This window comes from Gossypium raimondii, chromosome 2, assembly GCF_025698545.1.
Source record: "Gossypium raimondii isolate GPD5lz chromosome 2, ASM2569854v1, whole genome shotgun sequence".
Taxonomy (NCBI): domain Eukaryota; kingdom Viridiplantae; phylum Streptophyta; class Magnoliopsida; order Malvales; family Malvaceae; genus Gossypium; species Gossypium raimondii.
Genome location: NC_068566.1, coordinates 36255183 through 36275434, shown reverse-complemented (window position 1 = coordinate 36275434; position 20252 = coordinate 36255183). Strand labels below are relative to the sequence as shown.

Below are 20252 nucleotides of genomic sequence, written 5' to 3'. Positions count from 1 at the left end.
TTAAGGAGACAGAATCTGTAATCTTTGACCTATTCCACTACTGCTTAGGGAGATAGGACTGGATGCGATCTGGTCTACGGCAACTTTAGGGAGATAAGGTCTTCCATCTCCAATCTGTTTAACTGTAATGTCGGAGAAATTAGATTCGCCTTCGTAGCTTCAATCTATTTCATTACACCGTCAAGGAAGTAAGATTCGTTGTTGTAGCTTCAATCTATTTAACCGTAATGTCGGGGAAGCAAGATTCACCGTATCTGTTCCACTGCACCGCTAGAGAAATGAGATTGCAACGTCGGGGAAGGAATATTCGCCGTTGTGGCTTCAATCTATTCCGCTGCATCGCTTGGAAGTAAGATTTGCCGTTGTGGCTTCAATCTTTTAAATTGCAAGCTATGGTTTCTTCGATCTGCTTTGCTGTCAGGAAAGCAAGACCTGCCATCTTCATTAATCTGTTCTTTGGGGAACATGACCTATATGAACCTATTTATGCCTAGTGATTATGATCAAAATGAATCAAAATATCCTAGCTAAATGTGTATGCATGAATGCAAAATGAAAATGATCTTTCAATGTTTGAGTTGTAATTGCCCATTGTTCAATAAAGCTTTATTGCCAGCACGTCAGAATGCTATCTTATCCGGTTGGTAATGCTCATCTCTTACTTGGTCGGATTGCCCCCACTGTAATTTTCAAAGTTCAACTCGTTGTGATTTTCAAGGTTAAGCCTATCGTAATTTGGGACATAAAATTGAAAACCATCCTCCTCTAACTGTAAACTAGGAGTACAGGCTCTAAATTTCCTTGGTTACCTACACCATTTCCAAGGTTTTGCGCCAAAATTTTATGCATAATTGCAAAATTTTCTCTTCCGAAAAACCTCTTCTTATCATGCGGTGATCATTGAAACTTTGTTACCAACACGACATTTGGTCAATTTGCTCAGTCAATGTTTTGACAACAAATTTTGAAAGGATAGTCCTGACTTAGACTTTTCCTTTTTTGACACTTTAAATTTGGTGTGTTCTAAACAACAGTCCTGTTTCAGGTGCCTTCATTATTTAGACATTTCTAGAGTAATATGCAAAACTCCTTTTGTTTGAACATTCAGTCCATTAATTGTTATTTCAAATGTTTGAAAAAAGTATCACAAATGGACAAACAAAATGTTATTGAGAACAAATCTCGAAATGAATAGGTTAATCAAGATAGCAAATTTTGCTAAGATAAAAAGACAATAGACAAGATGGAATTTTATTGGGAGCAAAGCTTGAAATGAATGCATTAATCAAGATAACAAATTTTGTCAAGATTCAAAATGAGATGACAACAGGTGTCCCAGATATCGTAGCACGAGCTTCCCTGCTTTCTAAAGCCCATTCTGAACTTAATATGTGTTTAGGGAATCTACAGTACTTTGTCGATGCCCCAAGATGTCGCCTACCCTTTCTCGTGATTCAGGTATAGCGAGACCACCACATGTCCCAAATCTTGATCAAAATTTGATCTATTCCGTTCACCTTACATCTCATCAAAATTTGAGCCGCCTTTTTAGGTTTTCAACTCAAATCCCCTTTGGTCTCAAGGCGCCCTTTATGGGTTTTCACCATGGCCTCTCCCTTTTTTTTAAGTGCCCTTTTACAGGTTTTCACTTTAATCCTCTTTCTTCAAGTGAAATATTTCTTGACTGAATCTGAGTTTACAGGATTTGGCAGGCTTTTACCATCCATCTCGCTCAAGATGAAAGCTCCTCCAGAAAAGGCCTTTTTTTACCACATAAGGACCTTCCCAATTTGACATCCATTTTCCTCTAAAATCTTTTTGTAGAGGAAGAATCTTTTTCAGAACTAGATCCCCTTCGTGAAACTCTCTGGGATGAACTTTTATGTTATAGGCTTACATCATTCTTTTCTGATACATCTGACTGTGACGAATAGCCTTTAACCTCTTTTCTTCTATCAAGTTTAGCTGATCATATCGAGATTGAATCCATTCGGCCTCATCTAACTTTAGTTCAGCTAATACTCGGAGAGAAGGGATTTCAACTTCTATAGGTAAAACTGCCTCCATCCCATAGACTAGAGAAAACAGTGTTGCCCCAGTAGAGGTCCTAACAGAGCTCCGATATGCCAGGAGGGCGAAAGGTAATTTCTCGTGCCAGTCTTTGTAGGTTTCAGTCATTTTCCCTACAATTTTCTTGATGCTTTTGTTAGCTGCTTCCATGGCACCATTCATTTTTGGACGGTACGGTGACGAATTATGGTGTCTGATCTTGAACTGACTGCAAACTTTATCTATTAAGTTGTTGTTCAAGTTCAGCGCATTATCGGATATGATCCTTTCAGGCATCCCGTATCGACATATGATCTCTTTTTTCAGAAACTTGCTAACCGCCGACTTCGTGACATTAGCATATGAAGCAGCCTCCACCCATTTAGTGAAGTAATCGATAACCATGAAGATAAAACGATGCACATTAGAAGCCTTTGGAGATATTGGCCCGATAACATCCATTCCCCACATGGAGAAAGGCCATGGAGAAACCATAACGTGAAGGGGTGAAGGTGGTACGTGCATTTTGTCGCCATAAATTTGACATTTATGGCACTTTTTGGCATAATTAATACAATCTCCTTCCATGGTGGACCAATAATAACCAAATCTCATAATTTGTCTGGCCATCATGAAGCCGTTGGCATGCGTCCCACAGATACCTTCATGCACTTCTTCCAAAATTTTCTTGGCCTCGACAGCATCCACACATCTCAACAAAACTTGATCTTTTCCCTTTTTATACAAGATATCCCCATCTAGGACATAATCAATGGCTAATCTCCTTAATATTCTCTTATCATTTTCCGTCGCATGGTCAGGGTACTCACGACTCTTTACATATCGCAATATGTCATGATACCAAGGGTGGTCATCCTTTTCCTCTTCATCGTCAATATTGTAACAATGGGCTGGAGCCTCATGAATGCTGATCTGAATAGGCTTCATATCTTCTGGTTTGTTCACTTTGAACATAGAGGCTAGAGTTGCCAAAGCATCTGCCATCTGGTTTTCATCTCGTGGGATATAATAAAAAGTGACACTGTTAAATTCCTCAATCAATTCCAAGACCAATTTTCGATAGCGGATTAACTTCGGGTCTCTCATTTCCCACTCCCCTTTGAGCTGATAAATTACTAATGTAGAGTCTCCGTATACCTCTAGCACCTTAATTTTCCTTTCTATGGCTGCCCGAATGCCCATAATGCAAGCTTCATACTTAGCTATGTTATTTGTGCAATCAAAGTCCAATTTGCTAGTGATAGGATAATGATTTCCACTAGGGGACACGAGTATTGCCCCGATTCCGTTGCCTATAGCATTTGAAGCTCCGTCAAAATTCAGCTTCCAAAGACCACCTTTTTGAAAATCTTTTTCTGCAGTTGCAACATACATCAAATCTTCATTTGGAAAATTGAAGTTTAGTGGCTCGTAGTCTTCCAGAGCTCTACTTGCCAGGAAATCCGCTATTGCACTCCCTTTTACCGCCTTCTGGTTCACATAGACTATATCAAATTCAGATAGAAGAATTTGCCATCGAGCCATTCTCCCATTCAGAGCGGTCGACTCCATCAGGTATTTCAGAGGGTCCAGCTTAGAAATTAATCGGGTTGTATGGTACAACATGTACTGTCTCAGTCTCCGAGTTGTCCAGATCAGGGCACAACATAGCTTCTCGATTGACGAGTATCTTGTTTCACATTCAGTGAACTTCTTACTGAGATAGTAGATTGCTCTTTCTTTTCGTCCTGACTCATCATGTTGACCAAGCACGCATCCCATGGAATTTTCAAATACTGCCAAATACAGTATGAGCGGCTTGTCTGGGTAGGGTGGCATCAGCACTGGGCGTTGGACAAGTAGTGTTTGACTTTTTCAAAAGTTTTCTGACACTCCTCATCCCATACACCTGGATTGTGTTTCCTAAGGAGGCAAAATATGGGGTCACATTTCTCGGTTAACTGTGAAATAAACCGAGCGATATAGTTTAGTCTTCCTAGGAAACCTCAAACTTCTTTTTGAGTACGCGGTGGAGGTAATTATTGTATTGCCCTTACTTTGTCAGGATCAATCTCAATTCCTCTCTCACTGACCATGAACCCCAGCAATTTTCCTGATCTGACCCCGAATGTGCATTTCGCTGGATTTAGCTTTAGCTGAAATTTTCTCAACCTTATAAATAATTTCTTAAGGACCTGCACATGTTCATCTTCTGTTCTAGACTTTGCAATCATATCATCAATGTAGACTTCTAACTCCTTATGCATCATGTCATGAAACAATGTTACCATGGCCCTCTGATACGTTGCCCCTGCATTTTTCAACCCAAATGGCATGACTTTATAACAAAAGGTCCCCCATAGGGTTACGAATGTAGTTTTCTTCATATCTTCAGGATGCATCTTAATTTGGTTATATCCGAAGAAACCATCCATGAAAGAAAATAACAAATGCCCTGTTGTGTTATCTACCAAGGCGTCGATGTGTGGCAAGGGAAAGTTATCTTTTGGGCTAGCCTTATTTAAATCTTTGTAATCTACACACATTCGTACTTTCCCATTTTTCTTAGGGACGGGTACAATGTTGGCTACCCATTCGGAGTATTTGACCACTTGTAAGAATCCAGAATCGAATTGCTTTCGAACCTCCTCCTTTATTTTTAGTACAACATCAGGCCTCATTCTTCGGACTTTTTGCTGAACGGGCTTACAATCTTCCTTTATAGGAAGACGGTGAACTACGATATCAATACTTAACCCGGGCATATCTTGGCATGACCATGTGAAGACATCTTTGAACTCTCGAAGCAACTCAATGAGGTCTTATTTTACTTCTTCAGCTATGCATGTACCAATCTTCACCACCTTTCCCTCTTCCAGGATCACCGTCTCTACTGTCTCCTCGTGAGGTAGGATTTGTTTCTCTTCCTGCTCTACCATCCTCAACAAGTCCGGAGATAGGTTGCAATCTGTGTTATCTTCAAAATCTTGAGATTCCTCTAAACACATATCTTGTTCAAAAGGATTTTCTAAGTCCATAGTAGAGTCACTCATGTCATTGATATCTTGGGACCTATTATAGGTACCAAAGAATGTACAGGGAATGTATGAATTTAAGGATTCTTATTTAGTATAGTAATGAATTAATGAAAGAATGATTTAGAATAAAAGCATCCAAAATGACTATTCATACGAAAGAATGAAAAGAAAAAGAATATATACTCAAAAAGAAAAACGCGAAAATATATTTCATTGAAGTCACAATGTTCAAATATAAGCCTATTTCATTTCACAAAAAGTTTTCATTTTCTCTAGGCTTAAATAGTTAGTATGTCTTGAATATTACTCTGAAAAAGCTCTAAAAACTTCAGGCATTTCTTCTGCAGTCCAATTGTTTAAAACACTCCCAGGTTCAAAGGGACAGATGCCTGATATATTTCCTTCTTCAGATTCTTCTTCAAATATGGCATTGATGTTCAGGTTTCCTAACATCTCCTCTGTGGTCTTTTTCCTTGGAGTCCTCAGTCCAGAATACACGGTTCCTCCCAATACGAAGGTCCTGGATATGTGGGGGAAAGCCATAGGTTCCCAATCAACTTCTTCTCCGTTCAAACGCGCATTCCTCCTCTCTTGTCTTTTTTCCAACTCTTTTCTTCTTTGCTTGGCATTTGGCTTAAACCCTAAACCAAAACGATCTTGTTTGCCCTAATTCTCAAAATTCTAATCTTCTTAAGTAATGAAGCTAGCTCTTTCCCCCGGCTTGATTCCAGCTCATACTTCACACTTAGCGTATCAGCTTGTACTGCCAACGTCTGCAGGTGATTCGTAACCTCTCGAATTTGAGCCACGGCTTCTCCCATAATGTGATCTCTATCTCTAACTTGGTTCTGAAAGTAGTGCAACTGCTCGTTTTGACGGTCTTCATTGGCTTCCAAATACTCGATCCGAATCTCGCAATTTTGCAATGCTTCTTCTAACTCTTCAATTCTTTCTTTCATTTCTTCAATTCTATTTAAGCTTGCCTTTAATTCCATCACAGAATTCCGATTCCAATGCCGATGGAGTGATTCTTCTAATTCAGCCACTCTGTTCTCTAGTTCCCCTTTTTCCTTTTGATTTTCTGATAAACCCCTCTTTAGAGTCTCGTTCTGTGCTTGAACTTCTTGGAACCTTCTTTCCCATCCATCAGCCTTGTTCTTTTCCTCTTGAATCTCCTTGCACCACTGCTCAGAAGTCTTTTCCAACCCGGCAGTCCTCATTGATAATCGCAACTTCTTGTAATCTGTTTCCAAACTCTCTAGGTCTTCTTCAGCCCTAGCTTTCCCTTTTCTTAATCACTCCGCGTCGAGCTTCTGGACATTTGCATCCAACCTTAAGTTCATTTTTTCTTCCTCTATTCACTCTATCTTCTTTTCCAACTCTGCATTTCTTCTTTCAAAATCTTGCTTTAAAATTTCTAGTTCAGAAGGGACGACGCGTAAATGCTCATCTATCGACTGACTACCTTCGCGACTCGGCTCAAGAATATTGTCGTTAATCCTCTTACTCCGCCACCTATGATATTCAGGAGTAATCATTGCCCCAACCGTGAATCTTTTCATCCGGTGAGTTTGTTTCCAAGCATTGGACATTTCTCGAATCTTTCCTTTGTAGTTATTACCCCTATAAGAAAACTCGTACTCTGCCAGTCCTTGCATTACCGGTATGAACTGTCTTGATCTGTATTGTCTTAATACGAGCAGAGGGGTATATCTGATAGCTCCCCAAATTTCGAGTAAAGGAACCCAATCAAAGTCTCCACATCGGTACAAAATCTCGTCAGGCACTATCCAAGGAGCTTTCCATTTAACATCCTCATCTTGGAGATTTTGAAGGATCGCCATCCATCTTTCTCCAGTAATGTCATCACGTCTTGGTGTCATTGCTAAGTCTTTCAAAGAAGAATACTTTTTAGAGAATACCTTATAAGAAACCTTGTCTACCTTCCAAAAGTGACTGTGGAACCAAACTAACAGGAGCTATGCACAACCAATGAATCTTCCCTCACCCGTTCTCCGACACGCACTCAAAGATCTGAACATTTCAGCCAAAATTGCTGGGACAGGTGTAACCCTTCTATCAAGTTGATCGAACAAATCTGTAACTGCTTCGTCAATGTGTCCTAACGCCTTGGGGAAAATAACCAGCCCATAGATACTTAAAGCAAAAACATCGAATTTTTTCTTTGTATCAGGGTGTGCCAAAATCTGACCTCGCAAACTTTTCCAAGGGATACATTTATTTTCTACTTTTTGTTTAATTCGTGCCGTGACCCATTGCCCGCTCATTCCAGTGATTTTTGCTAACTTCTTTGTAAAAGTGAGAACATTGGCAGTTCTAGAATAAACTTTATGTACCTAGATTCTCGGACAATGAAGTAAAGCTGTATACTCCTCCACAGTAGGCATCATGTCTACCTCCCCAAAGGTGAAGCATCTATAAGCAGAATTCCAAAATTGGGCCAGAGCTCAAAATAAATGCTTATCCATTTTGATGTCGAGCAAGTAGGGCAAATCACCATAATTACAGTAAAACAACTGTCTGACCTCATCATCCCATTGAGCCCAAATTTCTTTCAACTCTTGGAGATTATTTTGAGTTACGTTGATACAAGTGAAGTCCGATAATTCTGATGTATACCCCTCCGTCAAACTATCACCTTTCTCGAGTTGCGTTTTTTCTGACCATGTTTGGACAACCGCATTATTTTCCACCTTATCAAGAAATTCGTTTTCCATGATAAGCTTTTTGTCTAGTAAACGAATGTGAATCAATGCCTTTTATAATGAAATGTCATGCCATCAGAATGCCATGCAACCAAAGTAAAACACAAGGATCAGTGTCAAATATAAACATCCAATCCAAAACAATTCAGAAAGAATAAAAGCACATATTAGGGTATCTACTAGGGTTTGGTGTAGTTCTACCTAGGATGGGCTCCTAAGGTTCACTACATGAGGTTTGGCTCTAAAGTAAGGGTACCCGAACCAGCAGATTCCTCGATCTTCACCCATTATAGGCTCATATAGACTGAGTTCGGTTCAGGGGAATACATTTCCCTATGACTGCACGGAGATGAAAATCTCACGAAGACATAGGTACGGATGTATCCCGAAAGCGATCCACTATCCTGCACGGAGGTGAAAACCTCACGAAGGACTAGCTTCTCACTCCCACTTAAAAAGGTGTGACCAACGGTCATGCAATGCAATGCGTGGAGATATAAAAATTTAAAATACAAAACATGATAAAAACTATAATTCAAAACAAATGAAATGCAATGAGAGGATCGTATATTTAAATCAAGTTTTCAATTTTTTGACAAAAAGACGAAAAATAATCAACTCGTGGCTTGACTATCTTATTTTATCTCCCCAGCGGAGTCGCCAAGCTGTTGACACCATTTTTTTTATGAAAACGGGGTCGACTTGGGTTTTGAAAAATGAAAACAAAAACGGGAGTCGCCACCAATCTTTTTTTTGATAAGGTGTGATCGGATCACCTTGAAAAGAGGTTGTTTTTAATAAACGATTTAATTTTATTAAAACAACGATTTTGGTCCATGAAATTCAAAGAAACGGGTTCGGGAGTCGGTTACGTACGAGGAAGGATTAGCACCCTCGTAACGCCCAGAAATTGATACCTAGTTGATTAGTTAATGCCTTAGTCTCGAAAAACTAAAAACTTTAGAGAGATATAAAATACGATCCTTAAAAAACTCGGATGACATGGATTGAAATTCAAGAGGATATTTGTCTATTTGGTTAATTGAGAAAATCGAAACCCAGCACATTAGGGCACGTTCCTCAAATTTCCAAATGCAAAACATTGCCTTATTTTGCAATTTTTAAAAGGATATTTAGCTATTTGGTTGAACGAGAAAAATCAAAACCTAGCACATTAGGGCACGTTTTCTCGAATTTCCAAACGCAAAACATTGCCTTATTTTGAAATTTTTGGAAGGATATTTGGCAATTTGGTTGAACGAGAAAAATCGAAACCCAGCACATTAGGGCACGTTTTCTTGAATTTCCAAACACAAAACATTGCCTTATTTTGAAAAATTTTCCTCTTTTTCGAAATATGGTGTTACTATACATAATGGAATAATAAATATGATAATGTGAACAAAGATGATATGAACAAAAACGAAAAATAAAATAAATCAATCATGCATATATCATAGCAAATAAATAAATAAATGAATAAATAACTAAAGCATAAAATGGACATATAAATAAATACATAAATGAACATAAAAAAACAATAAAGGAAAATAGATGAAAATTATAAAATATAGATATGTGTATGTACATATAAAGGAACTATATATATATATTCATAAAATTATAAAAAAATGAAAATATATATATGTTTTAAGGATATTAAATATAAAAGGTTATGTAAATATATATACATATATATAATTATGAAAATATGGAAAATATATAGATATAAAATTTAAATTATTAGATATAAAAGTTCATTATGTAAGTATGTTTATAAGAATAAGTTATATATAAAAATACGTGTATAATACTCATATGTATATATATATATGTAGAAAAAATGTAAATAAAGATAAAATAATATAAAACTAACTAATATATATTAACAAGATAGTAACGAATAAATAAAACTAATGACAATAATAATAATAATAATAATAATAATAATAATAATGATAAATTAATTAACTAAATAATAGAATGCTAAAAAACAGACTAAATCGAAATTAAATAAAAAATATAGGGCCAATTCGAAATAATGGAAAACGAAAAGGATCAAATTGCGACACGCATAAAAAGGGGAGGACAGAAACAGTAAATAAACCCAAAGTTCTAAAACGCAGCACTTCAATGGACTAAAATGAAACAAAAGTAAAATCTTAGGGCTAAATCAAAATAAAAGAAAACAACAAAATAGAACCAAATTGTAATACTCTGAAAAATAGGAGGGATCATGACGTAAATAACCCTTTGAAGAAAACACGGATCCTCCCGAGAGTGGGTCGAGGCCAAAAGCAATCGTTTGGCACCGACCTCTAAGGGTAAAACGGCATCATTTTGTGGGGGTTATTTAAACCCAAATTTCTTCCAAAAATTCATTTTAACCGACCCTAAAAAAAAACACCCCACATTTCCTCTCAATAGCCCAGCACTCAGGGTTCCAAACTCTCCTAGCGCCGATCATCATTACCGCACCGACATACCGGAAAATTCAAAAGGTAGAATTTTTTTTGCAAATATAAAACGTTTTTTTAATATATATGTATGTATGTATATATAAAAAAGATAAACGAGTATAAAAAAAAGGATGCGAAAATGAAAATAGAATCACCTTTGATTGATTTTTTTGTTTTTCTGGGAAAATATTACAAAAGGAAAAAAAAAAGAAAAAGCCACCCATTTTTTACATGTTCTTCGGCTTTTTATAGCTGATTCCCTCTTTCTTTACTCTGTTGTTTTCTATTGATTGTAGGGACTTGAGGCGGTGCCAGTGGGTGTCAGTGGCAAGTGGTGATGGGACATCCAGCGGTGGAGTTGGTGACTGCCAGAGGCGGTGATGGGACTGGCAGCTACAGTGCTAGGGTTTCAGAAAAGCTGAAACCCTAGTTTGACTTTGATTTTGGGGTTGGGCCTATTGGGTTATTGGGCCTCGGGTTTGGGTTAGGTCTAGGTGGGTTTGGGTAGCTGGGTCTGTTTGTGATTGGGTAGCTGAGTAATGGGCTTGATGTAATTGGGCTCAGGTTTAGGCTAGTTTGGTTGGGTTGTAAAAATTTGGGTTTTGGGCTGGGCGAAGAAATGGGGTTGTCCATAGGTCACATAGGACTTTTCGGCTTGTAACATTCTTAGGCTTAAGGTTGGCACAAATAGATTCAAGAACAAGGAGCATTACAATAGTTTCAAGCATGCAATTAGTTTGACACATCGTATTGTCCCCTATTCTCCCTCTTTTGAAATCCTTTCTCTTTCACCACCTTATTTCTCCTTCTCTCACCTTCCTTATTTCTCCATGTGGGAAGTCACAATGTAATACTAATGATTATGGTTAGCTTACGAATTATTATGCACTTATTTCTAAGTTTTCGAGTTTTGTGACCTGGTTTTTGGGTCACTTTTGACTTTTTCAAAACATTCTCACTCATAATGCTTATTATTATTCTAGTACTTTTTTCTACTCGTTTTGACTTTTTTTGAATTTTTTTCGTTTGTTTGCACATTTTTAGCCTAACATATAATCACTAGATCATACTGTTTCGCCCTATTTCACTTTGATTTTACAAAACCACTGTTATATCTCTACTTATCCATACATATGTTTGGCCCAACGTCTAAGTTCATGAAATTCAGGGACCAAAGAAAAAGGGTAAGTACAATTTTTGTTTTAGTTTCGAGTTTTGTATGAAGGTTCATCAAGAAGGATTTTCTAGCTCAAAAATGGGTACTAAGGATCGATGAATAAGGTTAGCTTTTTGGCTCTGGTTATACCGAAAAATGCCTTAGCTCATCCCTAAGTATCTCAATATTCGTAAATTTAATTAATTAAGTAATCACAATTCTAATAATTTATTATTCATACTAGCGAACTCCTTTCCCTATATTCTCTCTATCATTTGGTATGTTCAATTACTTAATGCCTATTTACAATGTAATATATAGAACTTAATAGTTTAATAATTTAAAATCATTCATTATCATGCAAAATTTACAGTAAACACAATCATCCTAACACATGCTTCTGACCAATCACTTCTACAAGCTCAAGCACACTTTTGACAAGAAAAAAAAAACATAAATTTCCTAAGAATGTAAAACTTAAATTTTCTATGTTACCCCCTCACATACTTTAGATAGCACATTTTCCATAATGTGCAACCCCTAAGTATATAAGGAACGGAGTTACCCAATTGATCGTGACATAGTCGTAACATTATGGTGGGTTCCTCCTTCATGGTTTGTTAAAGCTCGTAATTGTAATGATTTCCTTGTGTAGGGTTCCTACATATAAAATTCATAACATAATATATATAATGTTACCCTACGCTTAATCTAAAAAATAAAATAAAATAAAAATCATCCAAGTTAATTTTTTTACAATCCTAAAAATTAAAAACGGTTTCTAATCATCAAAATGGGGAAGTTGCCCCCTCCATTGGAGCTTTCTCTTTTCCCAAGACATGGCCTCGAGAGGTGCCTCCACACAATGAATGTGCATACTGAGCTAGGCTGCAGATGACTGCCCCTTTCTGCATAGATCGTTGTGGCCAAAAGGTCATCTCATAGTCGTCATCCTCCTCTTCCTAAGAGTCTCGCTGTATCTCTTCCTCCTTCTGCTCATCTTCCTAATTGTCACCACTCATGTCTTCTTCTTTGCTTCCATGCTCATCGAATCAGTGATGGTATTGCATTGGACTGTATTTATTTGGAGGCAAATTTGGTTTTCGCATACCATTTTGCCTTATGATTTCCTGTCCAACAGGGCCCATCTCTTGCATCCATCTTATCATCCACTTTATGTCCGAGATGTCATTTTTCGTAGTTTCTTCCTGAGCTGTTGATGTCTTTTTCTTTTTCAGGGATGCCAAGACATCCATCTTCTATTTTCTAAGCTGGTTCCAATCCTCTATTTGCTCTCGTTGAAGCACAACGTATTGAGTGTAAATTGAGTCTCCTATTAAACTTTTTGTTGGCCTCATAAAATGCTCATTCGTTTCCATTGGAACCCGACCCTTTTTTAGAGTTCAGTCACTAAGTGAGGGAAGAAGACCTGACTTTTTGGCCGCTTATACATTGTTTCATGCTGTGGTAGATCCATCTCTTGACACATATATGTTTCTTCTACAAAATACCATACAAAAAATAGCTCAGAGAGTATTGACGTTACACACGTTTAGAATAGGTGTAATTTTAGTGCATAGAAATTCCATCCACATTTTTGTAATTGGAAACATAATAGCTTGATTAAAAGATTTTGAAACATTGGTACCCGGTCGGTGCTTCCATTCACCTCGACCCTCTATCAAATACTTCACAATGGTATCTATATTTATGTCCTTAAAATAGGTTAAATCAATGTTATCAATGAAAGCCAACTCGTAGTATGGTGAATCATAAAATTCATAAATTTCTCTAAGGGTGATATGCACCTCTTTATCCCTAACCGTTACATTTTCCCAAACAGCATCATACAGTCTCCTAGACTCTTGGACTCTAAGTGATGCGTAAAATTTCTTATACTATGGGAACAATAACGGGTTCTTTTGGGATTACACCAAAGCGTTCCTACCTATGGTATCGAAAAAATGTCCAAATCTCTTTACATAAGAGAATTAGTGGTTTGAAACCCCTCTTTTGAATGAATGTTTTTCCTTGAAGTGGTTTGGAAAATTGGAGCGATTCGCAACCACTGGTGTCTCTTGTCCATTAGTTCGTCTAGATTTCCTAAGAGGCATTTTCAATTGTATTTGACTAGATGAACTAAAAATTCAAGAAATATATTTTCCAAACCCATAATGCAATGTAACAACAAAACTTGAAAAGGAACCCTTAACATTAATATGTCGAATGCTTATTGTTCCTTGTGAGAGTTCGTTTCAAAGTGGATCTTAATGTGGACTTTGTACCTGTAAAAGAAAACAAAAGAATAATAAAGGGAATATAGGTTATAGAAAAGAAGAAAGGAAAAGAAAAATGGGAATGATGATGGGGATTTTGAAGTTGAAAAGTTTTGGAGATTTTAGAGTTAGAGACTATTTAGGATTAGTGTTATGAGTGTTATCATTAAAGTATAAGAGGTATTTTTAGGTTAGAAATCGAAAAAATAGGGGTTTGGACACAAGGGCTGTAACATCCCAAAAATTGGGGGTTAGTAGAATTGAGTTTGTGAATCGAGAGAGAGTGATTGTGCCTTAATTTTTTAAATTATCTATGAATTTTTAGGAAATAAATGAGGTATTGGTTTGTTGGTTAAGTGTTAGAGTAATGTTTCTTAAAACCCAAGTTCAAATCCCTTCTCTCGCATCATTTTTATTATTTTACCAATTTTGCCTTAAACCCTAGTATGTGACATGCCTTGTTTTTTAAAATAAATATTTCAAATTATATCAAGAATGAGTTATTGGTGTGATGGTTTAACATTAGTGAATTTATCCTTGAGATCCTAACTTCAATTCCCTTCTCATGTAAATAATTTAATTTTTTGACAAAAACCCCTTATTTTAATGTGTGGACCATCCAAGCCTAGTTAATCTAGGTATAAATATTAAATTTTCACTAATAATCAGCCTTTAATACTCCTCCTCATTGCCCTAGCCATTCCTCTCCTCCTCTTCTTCTCTTCTCTTTGATTTTTTTTTCTTTTCCTCCGTTGTCGTCGTCGCCTACACCTAGTTTTACCATCTATTTCTTTTCTTTTTCTTTTTGCCACAAGATTTGTTAACATATTCTCCCCCATATTGCTGTAATTTTTCCTCATTAAAATCATCCCCAAATCTGAAATCTTGAACTCTAAAATCAATTCCGAACATTGTCAAGAAAGTGACATTGTCGTTTCTCTCGATTAGCTTGGGTAAGGTCTCATCTCTCTTCAATTTCTTAATTAATCTTGTCCATTAAAAACCTAAATTTCTAGATCTATAATTTGGGTGATTTTAAATGATTTCAAAGGTATTTTTCCAGAATTTAATGAGATCTCAAACCATTTTGAAATTGGGCCCAAATTTTGGCCATCATGGGTGGTGGTGCGAGCACCTATGTACAAGAAAGATGGTTGTTTTGTTTCTTGGTTCTTTCCTATATTTTTACAACATTAATTTGAGTTCTTGAACCCTACTAATCATCTTTTAAACCCATTTCAATTAGGTAAAAACGTTCTTGACCGATTGGCCATTCGGATCCCACAAATCGTGAAGCGTAAGTGCAATTAAGGGTAACTAGTTTGTTATTTCGACATAGTTGTTGGGTAAAGGTTATGAATTGATTAAATGAATGAATTTAATCATTAATTATTTACTTATTTTCCAGTATATTATTGAATTAGGTGCTGACCCAAATGCCCCAAATCATCCATAAAGGCGAAGAAAGATTGTACGTACAGTTTGCATCGATACAGTGTAAGGAATCTAACTAGTTTGGATTCATAAAATAGTCATAATTTCAACGATTGGTTTGAAATCATAAGTGGGTGTTTCGGGGCTGGTTTAATGGTAAATTTATTGAATTTATACTGAATTTTGTTTTAGGTTCGCTTAAGGAATTATTAAGGAAAATTGAAAGATTCACTAGTGTGCTGGCAGGAAGCGAAAAAATAAGGTGTGGGTCCTAAACTCATAAAATTGTTTGAAAATATTAAATATCGTGTTATATATGATAAATTAGTTTGCTTATTGGATTTTCTCAATAGCCAAACTATTGATTTTGTGAGTGGCCGAACTAGGTATGTTTCGAGCCTTAAAAGATTGGCATGTTGGCAAAATTGCTAGTTTGATAGTATTGATGTTTGATTGAGTTTGCAATTGCATATTTGAGTTATGAGATATGAGAATGTTTGATTGAAAGATATAATGTCTTGAGATATTAAGCTTATGTATGATTTAAGCGCATGAGATATTTGTTATATGGTGTACTGAAAATGGTGCTATTTATGCACAATGAAAATTCGTAAAGCATGTGAAATTGAACGATATTGATTGATACCAACACAATGGTAATTGAAGATTGGAACACTATTTCCATTTACTGAAAGTATGTGATTAGTGAGTACATGCTGAGCATGTCAAATGAATGTGAAAAGTATTGAGATATGATTATGAATGAGATTGTGTGACATATTGCATATGCATTGGGTTGGGTTTTTGTGGTTGACGGAGGAGTTTCGCGGAGTACTGGTGGCATATTAAGTCCGCAATATTTGTAGTCAGTGCATTGCACCTGGATTACCGAGGGGATTGGTGATTTTATTGCATATTATATGTTATTAGAAATTGTATCGTACTATTTGATATCCGGCAGATTTTCTGCATTATTGATTATTTTGTAGTTTTACCACATCGGGCTATGCTCATAATGTTTTAGAGTTTGGCAGATGGGTTCTGGGGAACTTGTGGTGTGTAGCGGATGGTATGGTTAGGAACCTTTTTGCATTGCATCATGTGCATGACATATTTGAATGTTATTGATTTATGTTACGTATTGTATTTTGTTGTATTGAATGATATCGAAATTAATGATTGTTACTCGAATGAATGATGACCGATGATCATACACTGTTTGACATCAATTTGATAATGGCTATGTAATGACATGAAATTCCTATGATGGTTATGTTTTCTTCTGTTAATGCTAATATGCTTCACTGTATTTGATGTTTTTGCCCGTTTTAATAATTATTCGACTCACACTAAGCTTTACATAAGCTCACCCCCAATAGTGTTTAACATTTCAGGTAAACCTCAAAATTAGGATCGAACTCGGCATTCAGAGAATCAACTTGGACCTTGGATTATTATTTAATTAAGTATTATTAAGTCTTTATTGATTTTGGCTTGTAATTTTTAATTATTTCTGGTCTGTGGCTTGGTAGCTTTTCTTTTAGGGATTTTTGCATGCATGAACTACTTAAGCATAATAATCGGATAATGTATGATATTCAACTTAAGTAAAACTTGATATTGTTCCCTAGTTTCCACTACATTGCAAAGGAACTATTTTTGAGAAACAAATCAATAAGGCAACTAATTTTCCAAAATGACTTGAAAAATGGTTTTTTTGCTGCATTAGTTTAACTTCTAGTTTTTTTTAAGAAGAGAGACAAGTAAACGATTTTTCTAAATCAACAATGTCAACAATAAAATGAATCCTAAGCATACACGTCCTATTGAATGAATGCTTTTAAGCTAACTCAAAGTACAACTACGATTTTCTCTAAAATGAGTTTATTTAAAGTCTTAAAAAGTAATGTAAGTTAGCTTAGCCATTTCGGTGGCTAATGTAGCCTTCTCAATCTGTCGATAACATCTAGGTCAGGTTTGGGAGGTTACAGGGGCTTCATGTTGCAAAGTCGACTTGATTTTTGAAAAATTTTGAGTTTGGCCTCGGTGTTGCGGCACCAGCCCTGTATTGGCCCTTGTTTTTGTATTTCAAAGTGTTCAGTACAAACAAGTCTTACTTTTAAACAATTTATTTAAAAATAATTTAAATCCTAATTTATTTACTTAGCCCTAATCCTATTCAAATGTATCAAAAATTAATTTTACAGAAATTTACAATAAACTTAATATAATGTCTAGTAATCATCAAGTTTTTCTATCAGACTCATCCATCAGCTCAGTCAGGCTGCATATAGACGCTTCATTTATTGGTTTTTTGTTCATGTTGGTCCAGCATCCATCACGCCACTCCACTGTGCTCCTCTTATCTCACTCTCAAAACTTACTTTTTCGTCCTATATTAATCATAGAAAATGCCCTTCTCAGATCAAGATTGTTAGGGAAATTTACTGATATTTCATAACATGTTTTCCCTAGACTTTCCTTATTACCCTTATTCTACAAGTGACCACATTTCAAATTTTCAGTCTCACCATTGATTCTCATTATTAATTAATTCCTTTCTAAGTTAATAGTGGACATAGATGTAGTTAAGAATGGTTGTCCTTGCAAAATGGGGATCTCACGATCTTCAATAAAATCTAAAATTAAAAATCTACCAAGAAGATAAAATTGCACACTCTAACCAACGCATCTTCAAGTACCCCTTTTAGTTGTACCAAAGATTTATTAGCTCGATGTAATGTGATATGTGAATTTTTGAGCTCCCCTAACCCGATATTTTTTATAAATTGATAAAGGCAATAAATTCATACTGGTTCCTAGGTCATATAATACCTTACTAAAATGAATGTCCCCTATCTCTATCAGAATTGTAAAACTCCCTGGGTCTTTTAATTTTAAGGGTATATGTTTTGTAATTATCGCACTACATGATGCGTCTTGCTCTCCCGTTTTAATTTTCGTACTCCTAGCCATTATTTCCATTAAATATTTAACGTACTTAAGAACTTTTTAGATTAATTCTATGAGAGGTAAATTAACTTTTAGCAATTTAAATAACTTTATAAAAATTAAAAACTCATCTTCATCCTACTTTTGTTTGTTTTCTAATCGTGAGGTGAATGGCACCTTTATGAGGATAGGTTCTATGTTTTACTTAGCTTTCGGGTCAGCTACCGTCTTGACTAACTTTTCTTATTATAGTTTAGTATCGTTGTTTTGAGGGATTTCATCTTGAAGGCCATTGGCATCCTTCTCGTCTTACTCTTGATTAGGGTTATTTGGTCTACTCAGTTCTTTACTCGAATGGAGTGCGATTGCCTTCACTTGCTCCTTCCTTTCTCTTCAAATATTATTTTTAGTGTTGCTCGAGATACCCGTGCCAATTTGTCATTTTATGTCTCCCATTATGGTCATGATTTGGCTCATTTCATTTTCGAGCTTCATCAATATATTTGTTGTTTGGGCATGCTCAAACTGCACATGTTTTACTTTTGTTCACATTGACTGCATCTCTCCATCAATTCGATCTAGTCTTTAACCACATACAGTATGGTCATTGGGATTGGCCCTTTCTTGAGGTTTCTACAAATATGGAGGTTGGTAACTAATATTTTGTTTAATTGGGTTAGCATTGTTACCTCCTCCTTGATTTCTAACCCATCTCAGATTTGGGTGGTCTTTTCAACCGGGATTATAAGTGTTAGAATAGGGATTTCCACCCCTATTTTCGATGTAGCTTACATTCTCAGGGTACTGGTTGATTGTTCTGTCTCTATCATTCATCATGGACCTACTAGATGTCAATTCTATTCGGTTAAGCCTCTCCAGAATTTGTTGGTACTTGTTTTCTTTATGGATAGCTTTAACCGTAGATGGTCTTTGGCCGTAAGTGAATCTCTCCTTTGGCCACTGATAGGAATTCATCGCCATATTTTCTATTAATTCATACGCATCTTCGTATGTTCGATCTATCAAGGCTCCTCATGTAGCTCCATCTAGTCTTGATCTTGATTGTGCATCTGTAACACCCCAAACCCGGCCTAGATGTTATGGTCTAATTTGGCGTGCCACATCAAAGTGTCTTTCAAAAATAGGACTTGTTGGTAAAAATTCACTTCTAGGTTTAAAAACCCCTTTATTATTATTTAACAAATCATCTAGTCAAAAATTTTGCCTTGTTATCTGCTATAGTTATAAAAGGTTAATCTAAAATCGTGGAAGCTTTTGAAAACTCTAATGTTTAAATTTCGTGTATTTGAAAACATTAATTATTTTGAAAATTCATCTTCTCCTAAACTAGCAGTTTAAAATAAGTAAGCAAAAGCCCAGTTAAAAATTTAAACAAAGATAAATGGCCTTATTACATAAACAAAACCCAACACAAACTTTAAACTTAAAATAAAAGCAAGTGTAAAACAGCTGCAGTTGTGTGGCCACCTCCGAGTCCCTCGCAGCACCAAATCGCCTACAGTTGAGGATTACCTGTACAGTTAAAAAGAAAGGGTGAGTTTACGAAAACTCAGTGTGTAATCCCCTATCAGTCAGTCAGTATACAACATACAGAAACAGTCTGGGCCTTAGCCCTATTTAGTAACAGTACAGTGTGGCCTTAGCCCAGAACAATATCAGTACATTGCAATAATGCAACCCGTCCTAGTCCAGCCAATACACCTCTCTGCACTATCAACACACCAATATCGCAGCAAAGCTAATCGTAATAGTATCGCAGCAAAGCTGCCAGTAACAGTATCGCAACAAAGTTGCCAGTAACAGTATACTTCCTCCATAACTGTATCCCAACCCCATGTAGTATGTCATGTCATAAATCATACGTGTATGCAAAATTTCATACTCAGTAATAGTCATATACAAATCATGAACACATCAGTCAACCAACCTCTAGGGGTATAACGGTCATTTCCATCTATTAGGGGTAAAATAGTCATTTTGCCTTTTGAGGGTATTTTGGTCATTTTACCTATTTTGGGGTCTCGGTCAAATATTGATCACTCAAAAGGTCCGAAGTCACCTCGAGTAACTCAGGTTACCTAAACAGTCATAACAGTGTAAATGGGCCCAAGGCCCATTACTCGGCCTAAGCGAGCCCACAC

General features: G+C 36.3%; 2 protein-coding genes across 2 annotated transcripts; both read right to left on the bottom strand.

Moving 5' to 3' along the window:
- Positions 1-1893: 1893 nt before the first annotated feature.
- LOC128034139 (uncharacterized) lies at positions 1894-3621 on the bottom strand. Its single transcript, XM_052622933.1, has 3 exons — positions 3363-3621; positions 2712-3272; positions 1894-2183 (listed from the first exon to the last, which is right to left on the bottom strand). Exons 1-3 carry the CDS (start codon positions 3619-3621, stop codon positions 1894-1896), a joined length of 1110 nt encoding a protein of 369 aa, XP_052478893.1.
- A 2107-nt stretch (positions 3622-5728) lies between these two features.
- LOC105789651 (uncharacterized) lies at positions 5729-6307 on the bottom strand. The gene has a single exon (XM_012617020.1). It carries the CDS (start codon positions 6305-6307, stop codon positions 5729-5731), a length of 579 nt encoding a protein of 192 aa, XP_012472474.1.
- Positions 6308-20252: the final 13945 nt, after the last annotated feature.